The sequence below is a fragment of the Battus philenor genome, unplaced genomic scaffold (assembly GCF_028537555.1).
Source record: "Battus philenor isolate CCGP_79_NKW_IND1 unplaced genomic scaffold, ilBatPhil1.0.hap1 SCAF_5, whole genome shotgun sequence".
In the NCBI taxonomy this organism is placed as follows: domain Eukaryota; kingdom Metazoa; phylum Arthropoda; class Insecta; order Lepidoptera; family Papilionidae; genus Battus; species Battus philenor.
Genome location: NW_027181715.1, coordinates 13578092 through 13601365, shown reverse-complemented (window position 1 = coordinate 13601365; position 23274 = coordinate 13578092). Strand labels below are relative to the sequence as shown.

Sequence of the window (23274 nt, the reverse complement as noted above, 5' to 3'; positions counted from 1 at the left end):
CCAGCATTATCGCTTCATCAATCCATTTATTTGTATCAACAGGATTATAGTCTAAACAAATTAATACACAGATCCAAAAATATACGAATTAAAAAAAAATACCGCAAAATAAGTTTTTACCAATATTTAGTTTAGCTTGAATTTTGTTTGCTTAAGTTTTTTCGTCATCTGCTTTTTTGTTTTCATTTTTTATCTGTATTTGTTTGCACTGTTAAGGTGTGAAGAAAATGTTCTCTATATAAAAATACATGTATTTATGTATTTACATTCAATAATTATATTTACTTACACACTAACGATTGCAAATTATTATTTGATGACAGATACATATGTACCGTCACAGATAAAATATAACGGAACTAAACTATATTTTGGCACCGTTTTGAACATATGCCACGACGTTCTGTCTCGTGACAAATTATATAAACAAGTGGATAATTAAAACGAACGCTTGTCTGTACTTCCGTGTATATTTAATATATAATAAAAGACCGCATTTGAGATGGTTGGTCGATGTCATCTGCTTATTGGTATCGCGTTCGCAGCCTCGATGTTGTTTTGTTTCCTGTGGAAATAAACAAATATTTATTCTATAGAACAGCGGTGTCAAACTCGCGGCCCGAGATGAATTTTTGCGACCCAGTCAATATATCTAAACAGAAAATTTCTCCCGAATTAGGAAAATATGTAGTAGAGAAGTGACGTCAAATATCAAGACATAAATACTAATTAAACCTTATATATTTTTACTAGCTGATCCCGCAAATGTTGTTTTGCAAAAAAAATAAAGTTTTTAATTAACAAATGTAAGATAAGGGTTGATCGAGAGGAAAATTTAGGTTTGTATGTATTTTTGTATGCTGTATCATAATAAAATAAAAACCAAAAAAATTGTCTAAAAAATTAAAAATAAAATTTAGGAGTGGACCACCCTTATCACTTAGGGGTATGGAAAATAGATAGTAGCCGATTCTCAGATGTACTGAATACGCATGTAAAATTAGGTAAAAATCCGTCAAGCCGTTTCGGAGGAGTTCAAGTTCGAACACCGTGACACGAGAATTTTATATATTAGATTACAATGTACTAATCAAAATGAAAATGTTTCTTTCTTTGAACAATGTTTTTGAGAGGGGTCGCATCGCTCATATAACCGATGTCCTTTGGGGCAGGAAGATTCTCGAAAGGCGACCACGAAGTAGATGTGGCGTGGGTCACTGGATACGAGCAGTGTAAGATCGTGGCGATCTTTGAGGGAGGCATATATCTTCCAATGGGAGTCTATTACCTGATATAATGTTCATAATGATAAAACGGCAAGACACGTATCGATTTCATAGTTAATTATGTCATTCTTGTTCTGGAATAATACTTCCTCTCCATGTAGTTAAAGTTTTAGCGTTTTTTTTTACCTTGCCTAATGAAACATTTTACATCTAAACCAACATTACACATAAAACAAATCAATGTTTTGGACAATTAACACAAAGTTCTGCAAAACACTAGAAACGGCACCAAAATTTATGATCTCATATTTATTACGTAAATAAGGTCGCCGTTATAAACTAGATCCAGGTCTTCAGCCGGTCCAATTACGAGAATGCCTATGTTCAGCAGTTGATGATGAATCGTTTCAAACATAATGTATTTAATTTTTTATTATTTTTGTACGTCTATAATAATGCTGTCAAATCCCCAGTAAAATATAAGTTAAATTAAAGTCATTTAAAATGTTTATCATGTTTTAATTAAAGTGAATTAGACTGCGCTATGAATCAGTATGAATGCCTTTACAAATCTAAGACCTTTGTCCGACGATGGCAATCGACTGAGTCGAGGTTCTCTGTCTAGCACCCTTGTATCGGAACGCAAAACGCATGTTGAACGACATGCCAAGGTCACCTTCTCGGGGCCTCTCACCCAATCACTCCACGGAGCGTCCGACGCGACCTGAGAGTATAACGGCCAACCATTCCGTTGACATAGTTAATCTAAAGACTCGAACCGAAGACCCTGAATTAAAACTTCAGTGTTCACTGAATAAAAGGTTTGTTTACATGCCCAAATAGCTGCTGCAGCGCTAAAGAATGTTACTCGATATGTGGTAAGTAACAATATCGTATGAACAAAGTACAAAGCGGTATATATAGGGTGAGACATAAATTTTTGCACTTTTGAAACATGTGTAGAAATAAAAGTACAAATGCTATTTTGTTTATGATTTATTTACCGTAATTATCATTTATTAAAATTTATTTTTTAAAAATTACATCGTCGAGATGTTCTCCGTCTCGCCGTTGGCCCCTTACTCTCACGGTTTTGGAGAAATCAAGTGTTTCTATTTGCAAAAATTTTTGGCCCACCCTATACTACTGGGGAGTGTTCCGAAAACTGCGCGACTTATACTCGTTCAACATTCACAGTGGCTCAAGAAGTGGGTCCATAAATGTATGTTAACAGAGATGATTTACGACACTGAAAAGAGGCTTCTCACTTCGGACCTCATTGGCAACGTCACTGTTGCTATATGAGCCGTGATAAGGGCGATCGGATTTATTTACGAGTACGAATAAGAGATGTAAAGATTCGTATAACAACGAAAAATACTGATATAGCCTAACATTTAGCGGGCAGAACAGATGACCTCTGGAGCATTTCTTTTAATAGTCTCCGTTATTAGGGACCAATCATTCCCCCATCGTATTTCCAACAGGGACTTTATTTACCAATAATTAATTTATTGTTACAATGTTATTTCAGTTATCCTTTACAATTACTATTGCTACATTCATCACATTTTTTTGTGCTTTTCCTTACACGCATTGTCTCTCTTTTTTGGGCACATTCTTTAATACTAGTTAATTTTTTTTATTTAACATTTTTTATCTTAATATACCCGATCTTAAATTTTTTAATCTAATCTTTAGTTTTGTTTATAAACTCCTTGATTACTTATTTGCAATAATGGTGCTACTTGAAACCAGTTCTTTCAACTCCACTTCATACTAATATCTTTCTTAATACGGGTTCAGTTGGGGTCCTTAGGTCGTCAAATGCACTAAATGCTAGTGTAAATTCTAACCGATTATATGTAAAATCTATGTTAGAGGCCTATGTTAGGTGGAGGACGTCCTACCGCTGAAATAGTATATATATATATTGGAACGATAATATTCATACTAAAATTGTTACTACACCAACCCTTGAGTAACGGTCATTTAAATCATATGTCAAAGATTTATTAACCTCCACGGCTAGAACCTGACCACGGTCACTTTCACTTTCTGGTCAAAAACCAGTTCAGGAATCAATTATGATATAACAAGATTTGCAAGTATATGTATCTACACGTAAGCATGTTATCCTTTCATTTTAACACTTGGTAAAGCAAAACTTTTGAAACGACATTATCGTGTCGACATTAAAACACCTAATTTCATTTTACATATGTCAATTCCATATTTATGTATGTATTACAGGGACCGGAAAGTAATGTCCTATTTGTGGACATATTTTACCGCTCCGGCAATAAGAATTTATTTACTAGATAGCAAAAGGTTGTTGATAACGAAGGTGAATATATTGTTGATTAGAAATAGAAACTTGCTAATAATGTAGTCATGTAAATTTAACTTAAGAATACGACATTACTTTCCGATTCCCCTAATATAACATTATCTAAACATCAAAGGTTTAAGACATAACAAATAACGTAATTATAACACAGTTAGCGTTTTCAAAATTCACTTAACTACATATTACACTGAATTATTATTTACTATCTGTATCCGCAGACTTTGTACTGAGTTATTGACCTGTCTGATTCGATTGCAAAAAATAAATTAATGTATATAAGCGACTTGTCCGCAAATGAGATATACATTGAACCATTTAAAGCTGTTATTACAAAAAAGAAAATATAGACGCAGGATCCAGCAAGGAAGGAGATGGAAGTGAGGCAATGTACGAAAGGAAAGGTAAGAAAAGAAATAAAAGATATTAAGAAGGATGAGAGAGGAGCATGACAATAATAATATATATTGAAATTTATTAATTGTATGAATAGTCCCGGGTTTACCATGGTAGAGCAGATTCCTCCCTATTACTAATGATACAAAAAGCATACAATTAGGGTAAACAGATACTACGATCCAGTCAACGAAATAAATAGCAGTAGAAGCAAAAGGGTATAATGAAGAAATCTGTCTACAACCTGCTGAAGAATTTAGGCCTTTCAAAATCGAACATCAGCTTATTTCTGGAACATATATTGCAATTGCAAAGTGGCCTTCATGAACTTACTACGCATTTAGTTATACTAGACCATATAACCCCTCTCTTTACAACGCAATAAACCCGACATGTACGTTGAATCAATGAAATAAGAGATAAGTGGAGTAGAAATTGACTCTCTGAATTCGGAAAGATCTATATAAAAATTATCAAATATATTGCTATGCACAATATCAGTTTCATTCAACAATTTTATTTGAATTTTAATTGAAAGAAAAAGCAATAAAAATGTTGGTAAAATAGCGAAAACAATACCTCTATTCTTATAAAAAAACAAACATTTTAAAACATTTGGCATTGATAAACAAAGACGTTAATTTATTTTCTAAATTAATCAATAAATAAAGTTAACTAAACGGTTTTAACTTCGAAAAAAAATATGAAATATAAGCCTTACGAATTTGTTTAATTTTGCCTTTCTCATCACCTCCAGGAACTGTCGAACGACGTATAATTCATGCAATGTTGACTAGAGAGACCGACGACATAGCCAAGGTCTTGGGAATTTACTGGATTCGGGTATGATGATGACGATGATGACGAGATCAACTAGACTAACATGGGTTTATATAATAATTTCGCAAATTACCAGAACATTTTTATTTCCGCATAATAACCGCCCCAGTTATACGATCATCTGTATTATTAGTTATTATTTTTACATGGATGAATTTTTATTGTTTCGAAATTCAAATTCATCGTCTCTGCCATAGCCGTTAGCGGCCTATACTCAGGACTTTCGATGACCTTAACAAGATCATCTTTCCGCAATTGGATAATATAACCAGACAAATAAAAAACTAATAATCAGTAGTATTAATTATAACATTAAATATTAGGTTTAAAAAGTAGAGAAAATCAATAAGAAAAAAAAAACTTCTACAATAAACCTACAACCTAATATACACCAAATACGCGATTTGCGCTTGACCGGTTTCATATCAATAAAATTATAACCACAACGCATATATTTCAAATTGATCTTTATATGTATACCGCATAGAATATATAATCGTTTCAATATAATATTTAGGACATACGCATGCTTTTGACTGCGTCTATAACGAATTAACATTACCGTATGTTTCTGCATTTCTGCGATTCGAGAACATTCTATGTTTACGTTCATACAAGGTCTGTCAATTTATAAATATAAAATCAAGTTATGTACGTTACATAAATGATATAATAAACAATAAACATTATTCACTACATCGATAATGGTAGACAAAAATATAAATGGTTATATTTTTATGAATAAACCATTATATACGAACCAATTTGATTTTTAAATAAAATTTTATCTATTGATTCACATTGGACGATTCTGTAGACACACAAAAATATTATATAGAAAATATCCGAAAGCCTACCGGATTAGTAAGTTGGAGTAGCAGTGAACAGGTTCATACAGCGTGCAGAACAGATGATTTCATTGACCTTAAAGTTCTGGGGTATATACCACAGACCGACAAGCACAGCCGAGAACTTTCACAGACAAGTTTGACAGATGACTTTATTCAAGTCGCTCGATGTGGAATGCTTCTTACCGGTCCTTTTGGAAAATTATGTCAAGCTGGAGACTTTCTACGACTGAATACACTGATACAGCATTTACTGCGTCATCTAACGTAATGTTCACATTTAGTAATCCTTTAAAAAATCACGAAGGGTAAGACAAAAACGGTCGAAATATCGATGAAACCAGAAACATTCCCTTCAAGGAATGTAAAAAACAAAGCAAACTTGAGAAATTGATTTATAGATCAATTTCTCAAGTTTGCTTTGTTTTTTTGGCTACCATATGGTTATATTAAAAAGCCTTCCTGCATGAAATAAACGACACGAAGAGAACCGTAAAGATGGGCTATAGACTCTCACGAATCCGAAACTCTTTGAGTCGTTTTCTACGCACGGTATTATTGCGCCCAATAATACAAATATGACTCAAAATAAATAATTTGTTGTGACGATTGATCAATGTTTCTCTACTGGTATTATAGATACCGCGGGCTTAAAACGTCAAGATGCAGATGACGCTTAGTCTAAACCAGGGGTGAGCAACCTTTTTTGGTCGGAGGGCCGCAGTTTCAAAAACAATGGGCCATGAAAAAAAAAAGTATATATTCAAGGTTCAAACCCTGTTCTAAACGTAATTTATGTTCGTAATCAACCGATTTACAACTATTTAGACACTTTTATTATCTTTAAAGCCTTGATTTTAGCATTTTTTTTTAAATTACAAAAATAAATTAAAATTTATTTGCCTCGAGGACCGCATGCGGCCGCGGGTTGCTCATGCCTGGTCTAAACCATTTTAGGTAGCGAAATTACAGCTTGAATCTCTACATACTTCTTAATTATCGGATTGAGTCGAGTCAAGAAAAGACGGCTTGACGTTCGTCGTCCGTCAAAGATCATAGATAGCTTGGGACATATCTAGCTTTTATTATTCAGTCTAGATCTACACTGCGTTATTAGCATTTACAGTATTTGTGGACTTATCGGATCAGAGTATACCTATCCCCCGATTTACACGGTACTCGTTTTACATGGTTTTCCAAAAAAGTCATTTTTTGTTTTAATAACCGATTTTATTACCATCTCTCATAATGTAAATATTTCTACTTCAAACATCGAATCGGCACAAATAACTTCGAGTGATGAAATTGAATTCGAACCTTCGATTCCGAAAAAAAGAATGAGAGTAATTTACTTTTTGTTCTTCTGTTTAATGTATATTGTAATTAAATTAAAAAAAAAACAGTTTTTCCGTAATATATTAAATATTTTAACTTGTCAATGCATTCTATTTTTATTTATGGGTACACCTAAAATTATTGAAAAAAAATGACAACTGTTAAATAGCAAAATTATGCGTTTTTTTGCGAGTTTTTCGATTTACACGGTTTTCTCAGGAACGTATCTACAGTGTAAATCGGGAGATAGGTGTAAAAAACCCGCTTAGCTTAAACCTCCTTTTACCTCGACTCAGACCGATACATAGTATGATATATTACAGGATTGAGAGGCCGCAGAACTCTTATATCTTTTAGGCAGATTTACCATGGAGTGACCTGGTAACCTCAGCTTGGGATGCCACTTGTCGATTATACCCGTTTGGAATTCCGACTTCGACTTGGTCACTTTCTCTTGTCTGGCTAACAGTAAAAATATTATGTTTGTCACATATCACATCACAACGGCGATCTTTTTACGAGGATATAGCTGTAATCAAAATTAAAATCAAACCAGGTTTACCATACATTCAACTTGAAACATATTAATCTAAAAACGAACAAAACACATGTACGATGACTCACAACTACATAAGCTAATCAGTGATTATCACAAAAACAATTGTTCAAATTAAAAAAACACGGTTTGTTTTAAACAAACGTAAGCTCTTTGTTTTCGGAAATGTATGAAATCACGCATCGATACACACGCAGGCATTGACAACAACACGAGAACATAAAAAATCGAACAAAAGACTTCCGGCCTTTAATTACAATTAACGAAAGCGCAATTAATTCGGATAATCGATTCATCGCGGTCGGCCGATTGCTCTAAAAATAATTACTCTATATATACTTTGATATACCTTAACTATATACACAACCTTTAGATCTATGGTTGCTAATTAAGTGGTAAATATATATGGCCTATTTCCATTATAATTAATATCTTTCATTCGTGTTATTTCACACTGAATGACATACATCGATCATTTTTAGACGTCAAGAGAAGAATTTGATATAAATTGTAATTGAAAAATTCCGCCTGTAATAATATTCACGAACTGAAAATAAAGGTACAAGAATTCTAAAATATTACAACTAAACACAGTATGGATTCTTTCTTGTAATTACCTTCCCTAATTTAGCTAATGCATATAAGTGAAGTAATTCTCCAGTCGTATTATCACTCAAAATTACTTATTACGGGGCCAAGGAAAATTTTATCATCTTTGCACCGACTAAAACTCCCTTGATATTCCATATAGCTATGCCTCAGAAATGTTTACATACATCTTTAACCCCACAAGCGATGCCCTCCCACGCAAACCCGTCTCGAGGAAGAAAAATCTACTCTTATCCTCCCAAGGAAAAGCGCGCTAGAAACTATCAATCTACCTTCTCGACGTATTGACCTAACGTCAGAAACATACTCTTCTGAGTCCGTCACCTAAAGAGAAAGTATTCACAAGAGATGTTATGCTCCTTTGGGAAGAAGATGAAGAAGATCATAAACCCCAACAGGATCATCCGCGGTTAGATCCAATTTAGTCGCGAAGAGTAGAGAGAGATGTTACAATACTCGTCATTTGTTTCTCTCTACAATTCTGCCTTCCTTGCGAAAACAGAAACTAAACACCTCCGCAAACCTCAGACCTCTGCTTAGCTCTATGACTCAAACCGTCCACTCTGTTTGTTTAGCAATACCGTGCGTACTTGATAGGATATCACGAGTATTGTCTCCCCAGCTCTAGGCAGAAACCACTTCAAGAGTGTAGTCTAAAGTGTCTAGTCTAAGTGACTCTGTAGACTTTGCCCCAAATTAGGTTAATTCGTAGATGACATCCGGCTAACTGCGTAATTCAATGACAGAAACCTTAACATACTTAGATTACTTATCGTTATTGATACTGCGTATATTTCTTCTAGCTCTAGCTCTGTGAGAGATTAGAGTATATATGTGTAGTTACTTTAGGTAACGAGTAGTGGCAGCTAGCGCGCTCCAGTCGTCCATAGTCTGCGGCATGCTGCGGCCAGCTGTCTCTGGTAGGAACAGTGCTGCCACACCGCCCACTAACGCCACCAGAGCAACTATGATAAGCGGCAATCCCTCCCACGTACGTTCCTGTACATATAGAGGGTTCAAGAAATAAAATAAGCATATACTTGTTAAACAGATTTACAATATATACTACAATACTCGTATATTACTTGTCTAATGTTAAACTATTTAATAGCTACACTAATAATAATAACCACCATTATTCATAGTTAGACGATCAAATTCCTCATAGCATGCAGAACTGATGGCTGCTGAAGCTTGATGGAATTGGTAACAGGACCACGGACCTGAGCAGCGTAGAACATACACCATCAAGGTGGACAGACGACCTTTATAAGGCCGTTGAAAGACGCTGAATGCACTACGCTGACTCTGAAAGAAACTTTTCACAGTTAAATTACCCAAAGTTGAGTACTACTACATGTGCGAAAGTGGCTAAATATTGGTCCTTTTCTTACTTAGGATGGACTTCCGCGAGGTAACGCCTGATTCCATTAAATATTTAAGAACGATAATGACTCGAAATATGGTGCTGAAGGAGTATTGAAACTGCATTCCTCACCAACGAGTTCATTCCATGCGATCTCAGGACCTAGCTTCCTACCATTTGCTTACGCTAAGTTTTCAAATTTTTTGATCACACTGGATGAACAGAGATGTCCTCAAACCACTTTTGGTCACTGGTAAAGTCGAGGGCTCATGTCCTATAGGCCGTACCGCCATCACACGTTCCGACCAAATATGTCCCGACACTTGTAACCAAACTTCATGCTGCGATCCCAGCAAGAGATCACTAATCTCAGTAATTAAAAACACCATCAATTAAAAGTTAAAATGCACTACATAGAATTAATCAAAGTAAATTATAAGGAATGAATTGCTCCGTTAATTGAAAACTTCTCTATTTATTTCGTTGTAATCATAAGTATCTAAATAAAGTTGGTTTTCATTCAAAATAAAAAGCTCAATGCATACTTTAAAATTTTTGTTCGGAATATGAAAGATACAAAATCAAAATTTAAGGAGATACAAAATATAAGTCATTAAAATAATTTATTACATGGTAATTCAGGGGTATAATATAGGAGTACATTGTACAACAGTACAATGTATCCCAAAAAAATTGTCACTGATTTTAAAGAGCCTAAAGAAAAGACTGTCATCGTCGTCACTTCAATTCATAGATACCCACTAGTATAGGTTTCTTCCGAAGATATCTATGTGGAATATAACATAACGCCACGCTTGGCAGGCGGGTTGGCAATTGCAGTGTGGTATTATGGTAGGTAGAGTACCTTGCTGCCAATCCTCTGGAAACTTGCTTGTGGAAATCCTAAATAATTAATGCACAAGGCATGAATTATATAAGATCCTATATCGAACCCGCGACCTACGGGTACAACTCTCAATTCTCTACCTCTGGGTTACCATTGCTTAAAACAAAGAAAATATGGCAAGCATATCTTTATTTCTAACGCAAATCTTGTGTATATTGTTTTTTTTTATATTTTAATTGACTTTTACGCATAGACAAGACGTATATATATAAAACAAGTTTCGTGGTTAATTAGTTATTATAAAAGTACTATTGTCTCACCGAATACACGATGAAAGGAGAGACCACGAGCGCAGCGAAGGCGCTGATGTGCACCAGCGAAGCACCGGCTGCTCGTCCACCCGTGGGCAAAAGCTCTGGCGTCCACTGGATCACGGTGCCGTACGACATGTTCGTGAAGAAACGCGCCAATGTCGCCAGAACTACTGTCGCTACGCCTGATATAAGAACATATACACCTTTTTTATGACCTTCCTTTTTGGGGTCCTCTCATTTACCACTATTTTGGGATGGACAGAGATTTTCTTCTTTAATCCATCGCATTTTCTTTCGCTCTTTCTGTCTTTCATCACAACATAAACTTGCAGATGTGAAGTGACGTGATAACCTTTTAAAACTATGGGGCAGATGTTGTGCAAAAATGTGATATACTTTTTACTGTTTTTGTTGGCAATAGTACCAACAAAAAATGTTTTAGTTAAGATTTTATCTGTGGTTTGGCGAATCTGTAAAATATGTTTTTATCTGTGCTCTCTCTCTGCTCCCTACCGCCACCGAGCACACGTGTTTTCGCTTCCTTGTAAAATTAATTCATTCTCTAGACCAAGGCCTTTTAATTAAATACAGTCCACTAAAGTCAATCCCAATCTTATACAGTTTTCTTTAATAAATTTTGAAAACATTACATACATTTAATACGTCATATATTATATTGAATATAAATAAATTACGAATAACATCACCTTTGCATTTGTTTATCAAATAAGAAGAAAAATCCTAACGAGTAATAACAATTTACACTACACTACTTTCTAATGCCGCGCATATATAACGCTTTTGCCAGAAAAAACTTTGACACTTACCCCGAGGGATGAAAGCTGTTATAAAAGACAAAACGCCCGACACAATCACCGGAATAAAAACAAGCTTTCTTCTTCCGAATCTGAAAACGGAGTAAGTTGTTTTATTTTATGACTTTTTAGGTTAACTAAAAGATTTCTTATTCAAATAAATATAGTAAGGAAACGTTGAAGATTTGGAGGCAAGCCAACGTCCAATACCTCAGTTCTATCTGTGAAAAAACCATTCGAATCGTCTAGTACATAAATAATAATATAAACCAGGACAGATTTCTTATACGTGAATCATTTTTTCTCTAAGATATCCAGTCCTGAACATTAGCCTCCCCCAAATATTTACAAAAGGATCTGTTAGGTATCCTTTTTAAAAGGAATTATAGAACGCAAATCTAAATGTATAAGTACGTAATAACACAACGTTTACATTTTAATAATTAACGTCGGCTTTTAGTGAAATTCATAAAACTTAATAGAATACGGAACACGTCAATTCTTAAACTCAATTCAGCGTAACAACTATTGTTTTGATACTGAAATTGACGCCGTAGTATTATCCAACTAGACAAATGATTTTTCTCTCTGTTTAACCAGAGATTCTCAACCTTTTATAGACTACTGCCCCCAATATAACAAAAATATTTAATGCTATTTTACAAAATGTATACGTTACTATGAAATAAACATTTAGAACTAGATTCAATATTTCATAATAATATAGGTACTTCATAAACCCTGTCGCCTCCTCCCATTAGTATATAGTCATGCTATGGCATTCGTAAAAAGATAAAGCGCATATTACGGAGCAGTATCGACCACGATGAACCTATTTAAATGGATCAATCACAGATGATAATCAATACACCTGTCCAACTACTACATATTTCTTCTTTTTTTATTAATTTATTCAAATTATCGACATATGACCATTTACAGTGACCACTTCTATACATCATAAGGAGAATGCTTGAAGTTCTTAATTTTATAGAAATTAGAATAAGATTGGACTCCTATATTAGGCATACTTTAACTTAAAGCTATGAGTTCGACTACTTCTATGACTTCTTCTCTTCTTATTATTTACTTAAGCCACAACTTCTAACTCTTTTTCCCCCTTGACCTCTTGTAGCTGCTTCACAAATAGAGATATCCAAAGCCATAAGAATTACAACAACTACCATTAAAGGTAAATATAATTATCATCAAAACGATATGGTGCACTAACTTGTCCAACAAAAAGACTAGCGCTCCAATCGAGGGTATCTCTGCTGCAGAGGTGACGGCGAAGGTGATGAACAAGTCCAGGCCTAGGTTCTCTGACATGCGAATGATGCCGTCGAACATCACCGCCACTGACATGAAAGAGATGACGAGCAGGCCCAGCATCCTGCGTATCGACGGCGTCTTCAGGAGCGTCCAGATGTTCTCTTCTTTTTCTTTTTTTGTCATGGCAACGAACTGGAGAAAATATTTCATTAGGTATTCTATTTTTTGTTGTATTGATTTTTAATATTCATAAGTTCGGTACGTATCACAGTCTAAAAAAGTAATAAAAATACGTAACAACAAGCCGCTTCCATGAGTCCTACTTGAAAGCTATGGAGGAGGCTTATGTCCAGCAGTGATCGTGTTTCGGTTGAAATGATGATGGTGATCTCCATATAAACGAGGTCATTTAACTCGATCTTAAAACCAGGCTTTTTATCATCTGCTTGCGTACTGGAGAGTGATGTAAGTAAAATTAAAATATCCCACTTAAGCTTTTTCTTCGCTGATACATTTGGACTAATATTGAACGCGTTTCCTTAAAGGCGAAAGCGGTCTCCCACAGTGAAACTAAAAGGAACATAGTACATGGCGTAAGGAAGAAGTTTTGTGGACCTCAGTCATTGTCGGAGCTAAAAATTTATAAGAACGCTCTCGTATCTCTGCTAAAAACGATAACACAATAAACGTAGTATAACCCTTTTCATAATGATAATAATTCTCCTTATGTTATATTTACTGTTTATTAGTCCCTATGATCGTAATAATCTATATTACATATTAAAAGATTGTAACTAGACGCAGTTCACTTTTAACCGGTCCTGTTGGAAATCTACTTAGACCTTTGTCCAGCGGCTGACGTCATGCGGTTGAAATAATGAATATAATGATGATTAATAAGTTTTCTATCTAATATATAAAATTCTCGTGTCACGGTGTTCGAACTTGAACTCCTCCGAAACAGCTTGACCGATTTTTACCAAATTTTACATGCGTATTCAGTATATCTGAGAATCGGCTACTATCTATTTTCCATACCCCTAAGTGATAAGGGTGGTCCACCCCTAAATTTTATTTTTAATTTTTTAGACAATTTTTTTGGTTTTTATTATGATACAGCATACAAAAATACATACAAACTCAAATTTTCACCCCTCTACGATCAACCCTTATCTTACATTTGTTAATTAAAAACTTTAATTTTTTTGCAAAACAACGTTTGCGGGATCAGCTAGTAACGATATAAAATATACATTGCAATCAACTCGTAGAAAATTAAACTGATTGCGAGTCAATATTATCTGTATATAAAATAACAAATGAAAAAATGCTTACTATAAAATCATCTAATACTTTCTGTGGTATTTCAGATTTATTGATTCGTTCAAACCTCTTGAGTAGCTTCACGGCGTCGTCGACCCGGCCCTTCGATACCAACCATCTAATGGACAAAATGTTTCTCTAGTAAATTATATTAGTCATCGTGTCGTTATAAAACTGCTAGATAGTTTCTTGTCATCCGATAAATACGCTGCAAAGCAATAGGACTCCATCAAAGATCGCCACGGTGACCAGTCTTGCTCAGCCAACTTTCTGCAACTTCCCGCGACCTCAACTATATCGTCAGTCTACCTAGAGGAAGACGTCACGTGACTTTGAGTGGTAGTGGGGGGAGGTAGCATATAAATGGCAAATCGGTGACGGACGGAGCTTTTTTTTCATTTATTAGCTCGCGGATTTCGGATCCGCGATCTAATAAAGCCCTGAGTCCGATGAAGCTGTAAAAGCCAAAACGGCTAACAGCGCGCATCAACATTCGAATATAGCCAGACGGAGCTCACTCGGTGTTTGGCACTGGTCGGTCTAACATCTCCTGAGGATGCCCCATGGAGGGGTAGATTAACGGTGGTAGTTGTGTTTCGCATTGTTTACCGCACGCGCATTTATCAGCGGGCTGGCGGGCGGTGCACTTTATTGCACGACTACTGCTGCATAGCGGAAGTAGCTATATATTAGTCCCTTTCTTGCTTAGGATGGACTTCCGCGAGGTAACTCCTAAATCTATTAGACATTAACATAAACACACTACAGAGGCGATTTATCAGCAATAATTATCATCTCTATATCTATTTTATGACCCATTTTTAAGAAGGGTTATTTTAAGTTTAGAGTTTGTCTGTCTGTGTATTATATTTATATGTTCTCTATAGATTTATTGAGTATTCTGTATATGTTCATAAACAAAGCGGCGCAGTTACAATCAATTTTAAGTTTCATGTTTATGTTAGCGCTATCTTTATCTTCCGTCTCACTCGTGTAACGTAAATAAATAAATTAATTATAGATTAGTGAATTATTGAAATTGTAATGTGTAAAGTTATCAGGGTGCGTACGTATGTGATGTATTCGTACTTTGAACGCGACGAATGTTCGCTTGTTTCAGTGTGTTTATATATGCCGCTATTTATGTCTTGTCAATGAACTTACGATATGTGTAATTTACTGCAATACATTATCTGTGGAATATTAAGAAATGCACTTAAATCTATAAATATAGGAGATATACGCTATTGTGCTGACTCATCACGATTTCTCTAGAACCATAGGGTTTATAGACTTAAAATTTGTTATATTTCTTTAGTAAAGAAAAAGTTGGCTAAGAACAAAATTTTAGCAATTATTTAAAGAAGGAGTTTGATTGAGCGACCACAAATTTCGTGAAGCAGGCAATTTTTTTACTGATATATACCTACATTTATTTATAAATACTAATAATACACATATTAAAATGCTGAATTATATGTACAAGAATAAATAAAAACATCAAATTGACTTAGTTGATGTTCGTATTAGAATTAGAAAGAAAAATTAATAATTATTTAATCAATTATCAAGAAATTAAATGCTTAATTTAATCATTAAATTAAAATAATTAAACAATGCCTTTTATATCAAAATATTAAAAATTAATATTTCCAAATATGAAAAATCTGTATGGGAAAAGATTTGGTCCTGTATTATGTTGAATGCGCCGCCATTTTTAATCTCAATTTATTTTTTTATTTATCTTACATCAATTAAAGAAGATTGCAAAGCAAGACGAGACCTAAAAAGAATTTCACATTACTAGAAGAAGAAAAGAACTTACCTAGCACTCTCTGGCACCACGAGTGGCGTCAACACCGCTAATAGCATGGGCAGCGAGGTAGCCAGCATCAGATAGCGCCAGTTGGATATCCACAACGCCAACCACGGCAACAGCAGGCACCCGCCGCCGAAGTATAGGGCGATCGACATACTCGCCACGAAAGTACGATACCGTATGCCCACATACTCTAATGCTGTGAATAATTAATTATTTAATAAACCAATTATAACATATTTAATGGAATCAGGCGTTACTTCGCGGAAGTCCATCCTAAGTAAGAAAAGGACCAATATTTAGCCACTTCCGCACATGCAGTGGTAGTCGTGCAATGAAATGCACCGCCCGCCAGCCCGCTGATAAATGCGTATGCGGCAAACAATGCGAATCACACAACCGCCTCCACCAAATCACTCAACACGTGTTTCACCCCTCCACGGGGCATCTTCAGGAGTTATGTTACACCGATTAGTGCGAAACACAGAGTCTGTGTTTGGTACTGGCGGGCGGTGCATTTCATTGCACGACTACCACTGCATGTGCGGAAGAGGCTAAATATTGGTCCTTTTCTTAATTATAACATATGCTTTAAAAATTAAAAAAAAAACTCTTTAATTAACATACGATGAAATACATCTCTAGTTGTCGTCAAGTTGACTGATTTTTTTTTAACAGAGGACCTATTTAAATACATCTGAAACTTTTTTCTGTACTTGTGAAAGACACCAAATTGTGTGACCAAACACTTTTTAATTGATAATTACTAAATGGCCACAACATGCTGGAACACGCTGGAAGCCGCTTCGAATCGATTCCACTAAAAATCTTCGGTTGAGGCCTATATCCAACATTGGACGTCAAAGAACTGTTATTAACATGATAATGAACTGTCCTGACATACTTTATACCATTAAATTTATTTGTATTTTACAGATCAACTGAAAAAATTAACACAACGTATTTCAGACTCATCACTTTATTTAATAAAGTAACTTATTTGATAAACAACTACAATACAATCAAGTTAGTTGAATAATATCTACTTGCTACATTGCAAGATTTCAGTAATACAATGATTTATATTTTTATTTGAATGCTGTATGGTAAACTAATTATTTTGTTTGAATCAAAACGCGTTCTTTTGTTTTTTTTATTGACATCTTGTTCGACAGTTGCTGTTTTTGGTTTATTAGACAGTGATATTGTTTTTTTTCCTCCATTTAATTCTAATATGCTTTAATTAAAATATGGCTTAAAAATTACCCGTTTAGGTCCAGCTTTTTTCAAAAGTTTTAAATAAAGAGCCATTCGAGCTATTTACAACTCAGGGCCGCGAATCTCCGGGAGAAAGCGATTTGAAAGAGGTCAATATTCTTACAGAGGGGTCCCAATATAATTATGACAATATTTTGTACGTTTACAATAATAATAATAAATGAAAAAAAAAATGGGACGTCTATGATTTATGTCGTAAAAAAGTGGTTGTACCAAAGTTTCGACTGCAAAGTCTCTAGTTCATTTGTAATAAACGGAATTCTATTTTTTAATAACATACCGCAAAACATTATTGTAGTATCATTTATAAAATTCAAAACGCAAGTTAAAATTAAATTGAAAAAGTTTATTATTCAAAAAACGAATATTTAGATGACAAGAATCCTTGTAGTATATCTATCTGATAAAGCGTATATAATCTTGCGAAGAATCGTAGAGTCAAAAATTAAATACATTTAAAAAAATATTTAACAGATCAATAAGAGTTCATGTTTATTCACATTATTATTCACTCATTTTGAGCTAACATTTGTGTACTTGAGAAGAATGACAGACGAGTCCAATTTGAAAGAAACTATCAATCAGATTGAGCTCCTGTGTAATGGCATGCATCATTCTTTATCTGATTTTTTTAATTTTTATTAAAATTTAAAAGAATAAATTCTTACCGAGTATATATATGATTATGAAGCAACTGTCACAGGCCATGCCGACTATAAATCGACACATGGAGAAGTCCCAGAAATTGTTTGTGAACATTGTGGCCACGCCGCCAATAAATCCGAGGATATTCGCCACTAAAATGTAACATTTAATTACTATGCTGTGTTTGGAATATTTGGAACAATTTAAAAAGAAATTAAATGAGAATATTATTATATGAAGCATTTGAATTTAGAACATCTAAATATCACGTAAATTGCATTTATAAATCTTTTATGTTAGACAAATTAAAAATTTTCTAGTGACTGTTGTGTATCGATTTGTTTGTCTTCAAAATTTCTGGCTTTTACAGCTTCGTCGGGCTGAACGTACACGGATCCGGAATCCGCGAACTAATAGATTAAAACAAAAACAGTGCGGTGTGACGTCTTGTAAAGATTATGTGATATCTACACGATTAAAAAGGAAGGGCGTTTGATTTAACAATCGTTATAAAGATGAACTAAAACTAATTTTGAACTGCCGGAGTTGCCGATGTTTCGAATGCTTTATGATGAAACTGAGGTGATGGACTTTCGTAATTATTATTATTCCTCTAATAACGGTTCCAGAGTTTTTGATGCTAAAAAACACACTGCTATATAGCAGTTTATTATTTTTATTGATTATATAATCAGCTAAAAGTTAGTTCTCTTTTAACAGCTAAATCTATAACGTCATTGTCGTGTCATTTATTCGAATAAAGATAAACCTGGTTATCTGTAAAAAAAACACGTTATAATACGTTAAAAATTTATTTTAATTTAACTTTTAATATTAGTGTAAACCTATGTAATCATAGAAAAACATAAGAGTTTTTACAAACGTTTACCTGCGCGTGCAGTCGTTTTTATAAGGAATAGTAAAAAAATACTGCAAAAAAGTAAATGATGGTTTTGGCACTAAACTAAATATATATAAATACATACAAATCTTTAGGATACGTACAAATTAGTGTAGGAAGGCGGCCGTACATATCCGCGAGAGTGCCACACAAAATGCCTCCGAAGATAGAGCCTATGAAGTTTATAGCTTGTGACCAAGGCACGTAGCTTGCTTTGTCGCAAACCCATTCCCTCTGCAAAAGAAAATGACTTATTAATATTACTATTTTACACTGTTTTGCCGATAGATGGCGCTAGTAGTAATAAAGTTTCACACTACTGTTCAAAGCGAATAATCGTAAAAGCTGACTGAAATGATTCAGAATTTTAATCAGATTTTATAACGGTCATCAGCCCATTATTAGAACTATCACTAACTGACGTAATTCATTAATCGTAGGTGCGGCCATCTACAAATCAATCCCATCCGATAGCACTCGTCGCAGAGAGCTGTTGTGTCATTTATTTCAAAGATTTAGGAGCCGCTCCGATTCAAGGTTGATTTATTTTAAATAGGGTAGGATAGGTAATTTATTTTAAATACATGATATAATTGTGTCACTTAAGCGAAAGCTTTATGGAATGACTGGAAACATGAACCCTCGCAAAGGGACCACGTCTGCTTATCGAGTGACAAAACTTATATTTTTGCACACCCATTAGTTACCCGTGAGGATGAAACTTAGTTACTACTATAGGATTATAAGTAAAGAGTGTCTCTTTCTGTTTGAAGTTAACGCTATTAGCCTTGTGGGACAAAATGAGTTTGCGGAAACAGAGTGGTTTGCGAAATAAAAATAAAAACCAGTTACTTTCACCAGTTTACCGAAAGTTGAATGTAAAGTGTGTGTGATGTAGTATGCGAAGCGAGGACTACTCGGCGGTGAGTGAAAAGTGCAAACCCTCTCGTAACCATCCTTGCTTGTACACGACGAGGCAGACGGCGCCGCTGGTGTCAAAAGTGCATGAGTTTTGAATGTGATAGTGCATCGCGCCCGCTGAGGAACCGACGTGGGTTGTCATAAAAACTTTTAATACCTCATTAACAACAGTAGAGTAGGGTATATCTTCGAACAAGAACTCCCAGCCGTCCTTACAAGGGATTACATTAGTGCTTGGATCTGGAGGCATCAATGTCTCCAGTACTCTCGTCCAATTAGCGTCGTACATTAGGCAGTGATCGTAAACACCTCCATCAGCCGCTCCGACTATTGATAGGTTTCGCCTGAAACATTTGCAATAACAATGGTAACCTACGCGGACGGACGACAAAGTCAAAGACGAGGGAACTCGCTGGATGTGGACAATTCAAGATCAGTCATTGTGGCGGTTTTTGGGAGAGTCCTATGCCCAGCAGTGGTGATATTCTAGAGCAGAGTTCCCCAAACTTTTTTGTATCGTAAGCCCCTTGCCATGTTTTTCCGTGTTGGGTAGACCCCCTACTTACCTGATATTGATTTCCTGTAAATTTTTAACTGTAGTGAAGTTTAGTTTTAAAAACTTAAAGTAAAAACACATGCTAATTTAATCATTTCTTAATTGAATTTAAATTAAAACTACTCAAAATAAAATTTTGTATCTGTTATGTAAAATATACGTAACATACTAATAATTTTTTACTTCATAGGTACTTTTATAAATAATGTAAATGTTTTGATATTATAAGATAGTATGATGTAAGAAAATAGGTACTATCAGTGTATGTGTTGAAATCCAATATCGTGGACCCCCATTTTCATTTCATGGACCCCCAAATTTTTTTTCGCTGACGTAGACCCCTTGCAGGTTGGCATAGACCCCTAGGGGTCGATATAGACCACTTTGGGAATCACTGTTCTAGAGAGTCAGAGCTTTGTCTTACTGCTCACATGTAAGCTCTATAATATCATTACGGACAAAGATAGCATCGACAGAAAGTCGAATAAGCTACAATGAAAAATCTTTATAATATCATTTACCAAACTGAACTAAGATCGGGTAAATGAGTCATACAAAATTATTAAGCTTATACGAGTACGTATGTAACATACAAAATACCAATGTTCATTATTATCATTTCAGCTATAAAACGTCCAGTGCTGGACAAAGACCTCCCCTATAAACCTCTCCAGTGTCTTCTCGTGACCTTTACCAGGTCTGTCCACCTTGTTTTCGTGTCCATAATTTTTTAGCCAATGCTTGGCCTTTTCCCGAACTTGGCTTGACATTGATTTTTACATTTAAACATTTAACCAACTATTGAAAAAAAATGTACCGAACAGATTTTTTCAATTTCTGAGAATAGCTGTCATTAACAGCTATATCACCAAAATTTGGTTTGACGTCGATTTATGGGACACGGGTACACGTTAATAGTTACTTGGTCAGTTTTACACCTGAGTTCCACAGAAAGTTGCTCCAGCTCGGGTACACGACACCAGTGCTCTTGAGGTGTGGCGGTGATGAACATCTGCCCGAAGTACACGAACGACCACACCATGCCGAAAGGCAGCATACACACGAAAAGTAACCACTGGTAAAGGCCCATTTCTCCAGCATGCTCGATCACCTTATCCAAGGCGGTGCCTATATCCTTTGGCAAGTCATGATTACCCTGAAAAGAAAAATATCAACACAGATCTTTGACGGCACTGGGGTGCAGACTACAGATCGTCAAGGGCAGCGTCGGACATTCACTCCCACAAAGTTGACAGACGACCATTTCAAACCGATGAGCCTATGCATATTCTAAATTCATTATCGTCATTTAGGCTAGATATAGACCTCCCCAGAGATTATCAATAGGTCCGCTGAAAACGGTTTGCCTCCAGTATCTTCGGAAAACATTCAATTTGTCCAATCGCTGGACTATGTCGGTTATTTTCTTACGTCTACAAAATTCCTTATTCGATCTTCCTGTCCTTATCGAGATTATTCTCATCCAAATTTTGCAATACTTTAGCTAATTGTATTATATTTAAAAAAAAGATTCTGTGAAGAGACTTGTAAATCAAGAATAAACACGGGGCACGGGGAGTTCTCTGAGTACCTCCACAGGTTTAAGCTCAAGGAGGACCCCTCGTGCTTCTGTGAACCGAGCGTGGACCAGACCGTGATCCACCTTGTGGCCCGGTGTCCCGCATTCGGAGGACTCCGGTTCGACTTCGAGTGCCGGTCAGGTGTAAAAATCAAAGAGGAATCAATAGCCTCCCTGATAAGAGAATAACAACAAAGGAAGACTTCTTCGTACTATATAGGGAAATAATTATAATAATAAAGTTATAGACAAAAACAAAAGCTTATAAATTGTAAATAAATAAAATCAATAATGTAAAATAGTGATAAAACAATAATATGTTATAGAGTAATAACATAATATAAAGAAAATGTGAAAGAGTAATGAGGGATGAATAAAAGGCGTTACAGAGCGAAAGGGAAAGACAGAAGAATTGTGGTAAGAATGAAACGAACGAAAGATCATATGATGTATGAAAGAAGAGAGGAAATAAAAATGTTCGTGAAAAAATTAAATAAATGTAAACTAGTCCCTGTCCCACACCAGATAGGGGGTACGAGAGGCTCCCAATAGCGGGGGCAATAAAAAAATCAAGAATAAATTGAACGGCTCAAATACAGGGTTCGCTTTTAACTAAACTTTACACTGGACAGATCAACAGTGCCATCATAAAATCATATTATACCGTGTGTAAGCAAAATTAAACATTGCGGTGGTATTCAGCCCCTCATTCAACCTCCCGCAACGGTTATATTATTAGATAGATTCTAAAACACTTTCTAGAGTTTTTTTTAAAGGTTTTAAATTTTTCAACCTCGTTAATGTCCAATATTCATTAATATTCATTGCGTTTAATATTAACGATTTTAGCATCTTCGTCGAATGTTGAAACTTCAACTATAATCTTAGCTACTTTATGTAAAAATGACTCATAGACGTTTAATACTTTTATTGATATATCACGGAAAAGTGAACAATAGATAAAAAATATATTATTTTCTCCTACATAGTAATTTAATAATATACGTACCGCTTTTGTTTCATTTACATTTATTTCATTATCTCCTGCCATGGCCACATGGTTGCCTCAAAACGTGCGAATTGCTGATAAATTCGAATTAAACTGATCGTTTCCTAGATAATTACATACGCTTATCCTAATATTTTATTACGTAGATAAAAATGCCTAACAACATAATATATTAGATTACAAGTTTTTTAACCGTTTTTGCATTCCTCTTCAAATATTAATTAATTATTCAAACAAGAGTTAACGTAGAAAGGTATATATGACATTTTCGATCAGCATTTCAAACTTGAAAGTATGTACATTAAAATATAATGTACAACCATGTTGAATTTTAAATTAAATAGTCACTAACATTCAGAAGTAATAGTCCTCCTGTAGTTAATATTAAAGTTATATGTTAATTGTCAACGCTTAAAGATGAAAGTAAAATATTCAGTAATAAAAACCCTTAATTATGAATTTGTTAACATCT

At 34.9% G+C, this 23274-nt stretch overlaps 1 protein-coding gene across 1 annotated transcript in view; it reads right to left on the bottom strand.

The window, feature by feature from the left end:
- Window positions 1-22844, bottom strand: part of LOC137929921 (organic cation transporter protein-like) — a 28988-nt gene extending 6144 nt beyond the window's left edge. The window contains exons 1-11 of the mRNA XM_068773058.1: window positions 22803-22844; window positions 21153-21370; window positions 19816-20002; window positions 18842-18971; window positions 17860-17988; window positions 15920-16112; window positions 14107-14212; window positions 12731-12963; window positions 11512-11591; window positions 10691-10866; window positions 9002-9156 (exon numbers count right to left, since the gene is read on the bottom strand). Coding sequence (XP_068629159.1) covers window positions 9002-9156; window positions 10691-10866; window positions 11512-11591; window positions 12731-12963; window positions 14107-14212; window positions 15920-16112; window positions 17860-17988; window positions 18842-18971; window positions 19816-20002; window positions 21153-21370; window positions 22803-22844 — 1649 coding nt within the window. The remainder of the gene's footprint in view (window positions 1-9001; window positions 9157-10690; window positions 10867-11511; window positions 11592-12730; window positions 12964-14106; window positions 14213-15919; window positions 16113-17859; window positions 17989-18841; window positions 18972-19815; window positions 20003-21152; window positions 21371-22802) is intronic.
- Between the last annotated feature and the right edge of the window lie 430 nt (window positions 22845-23274).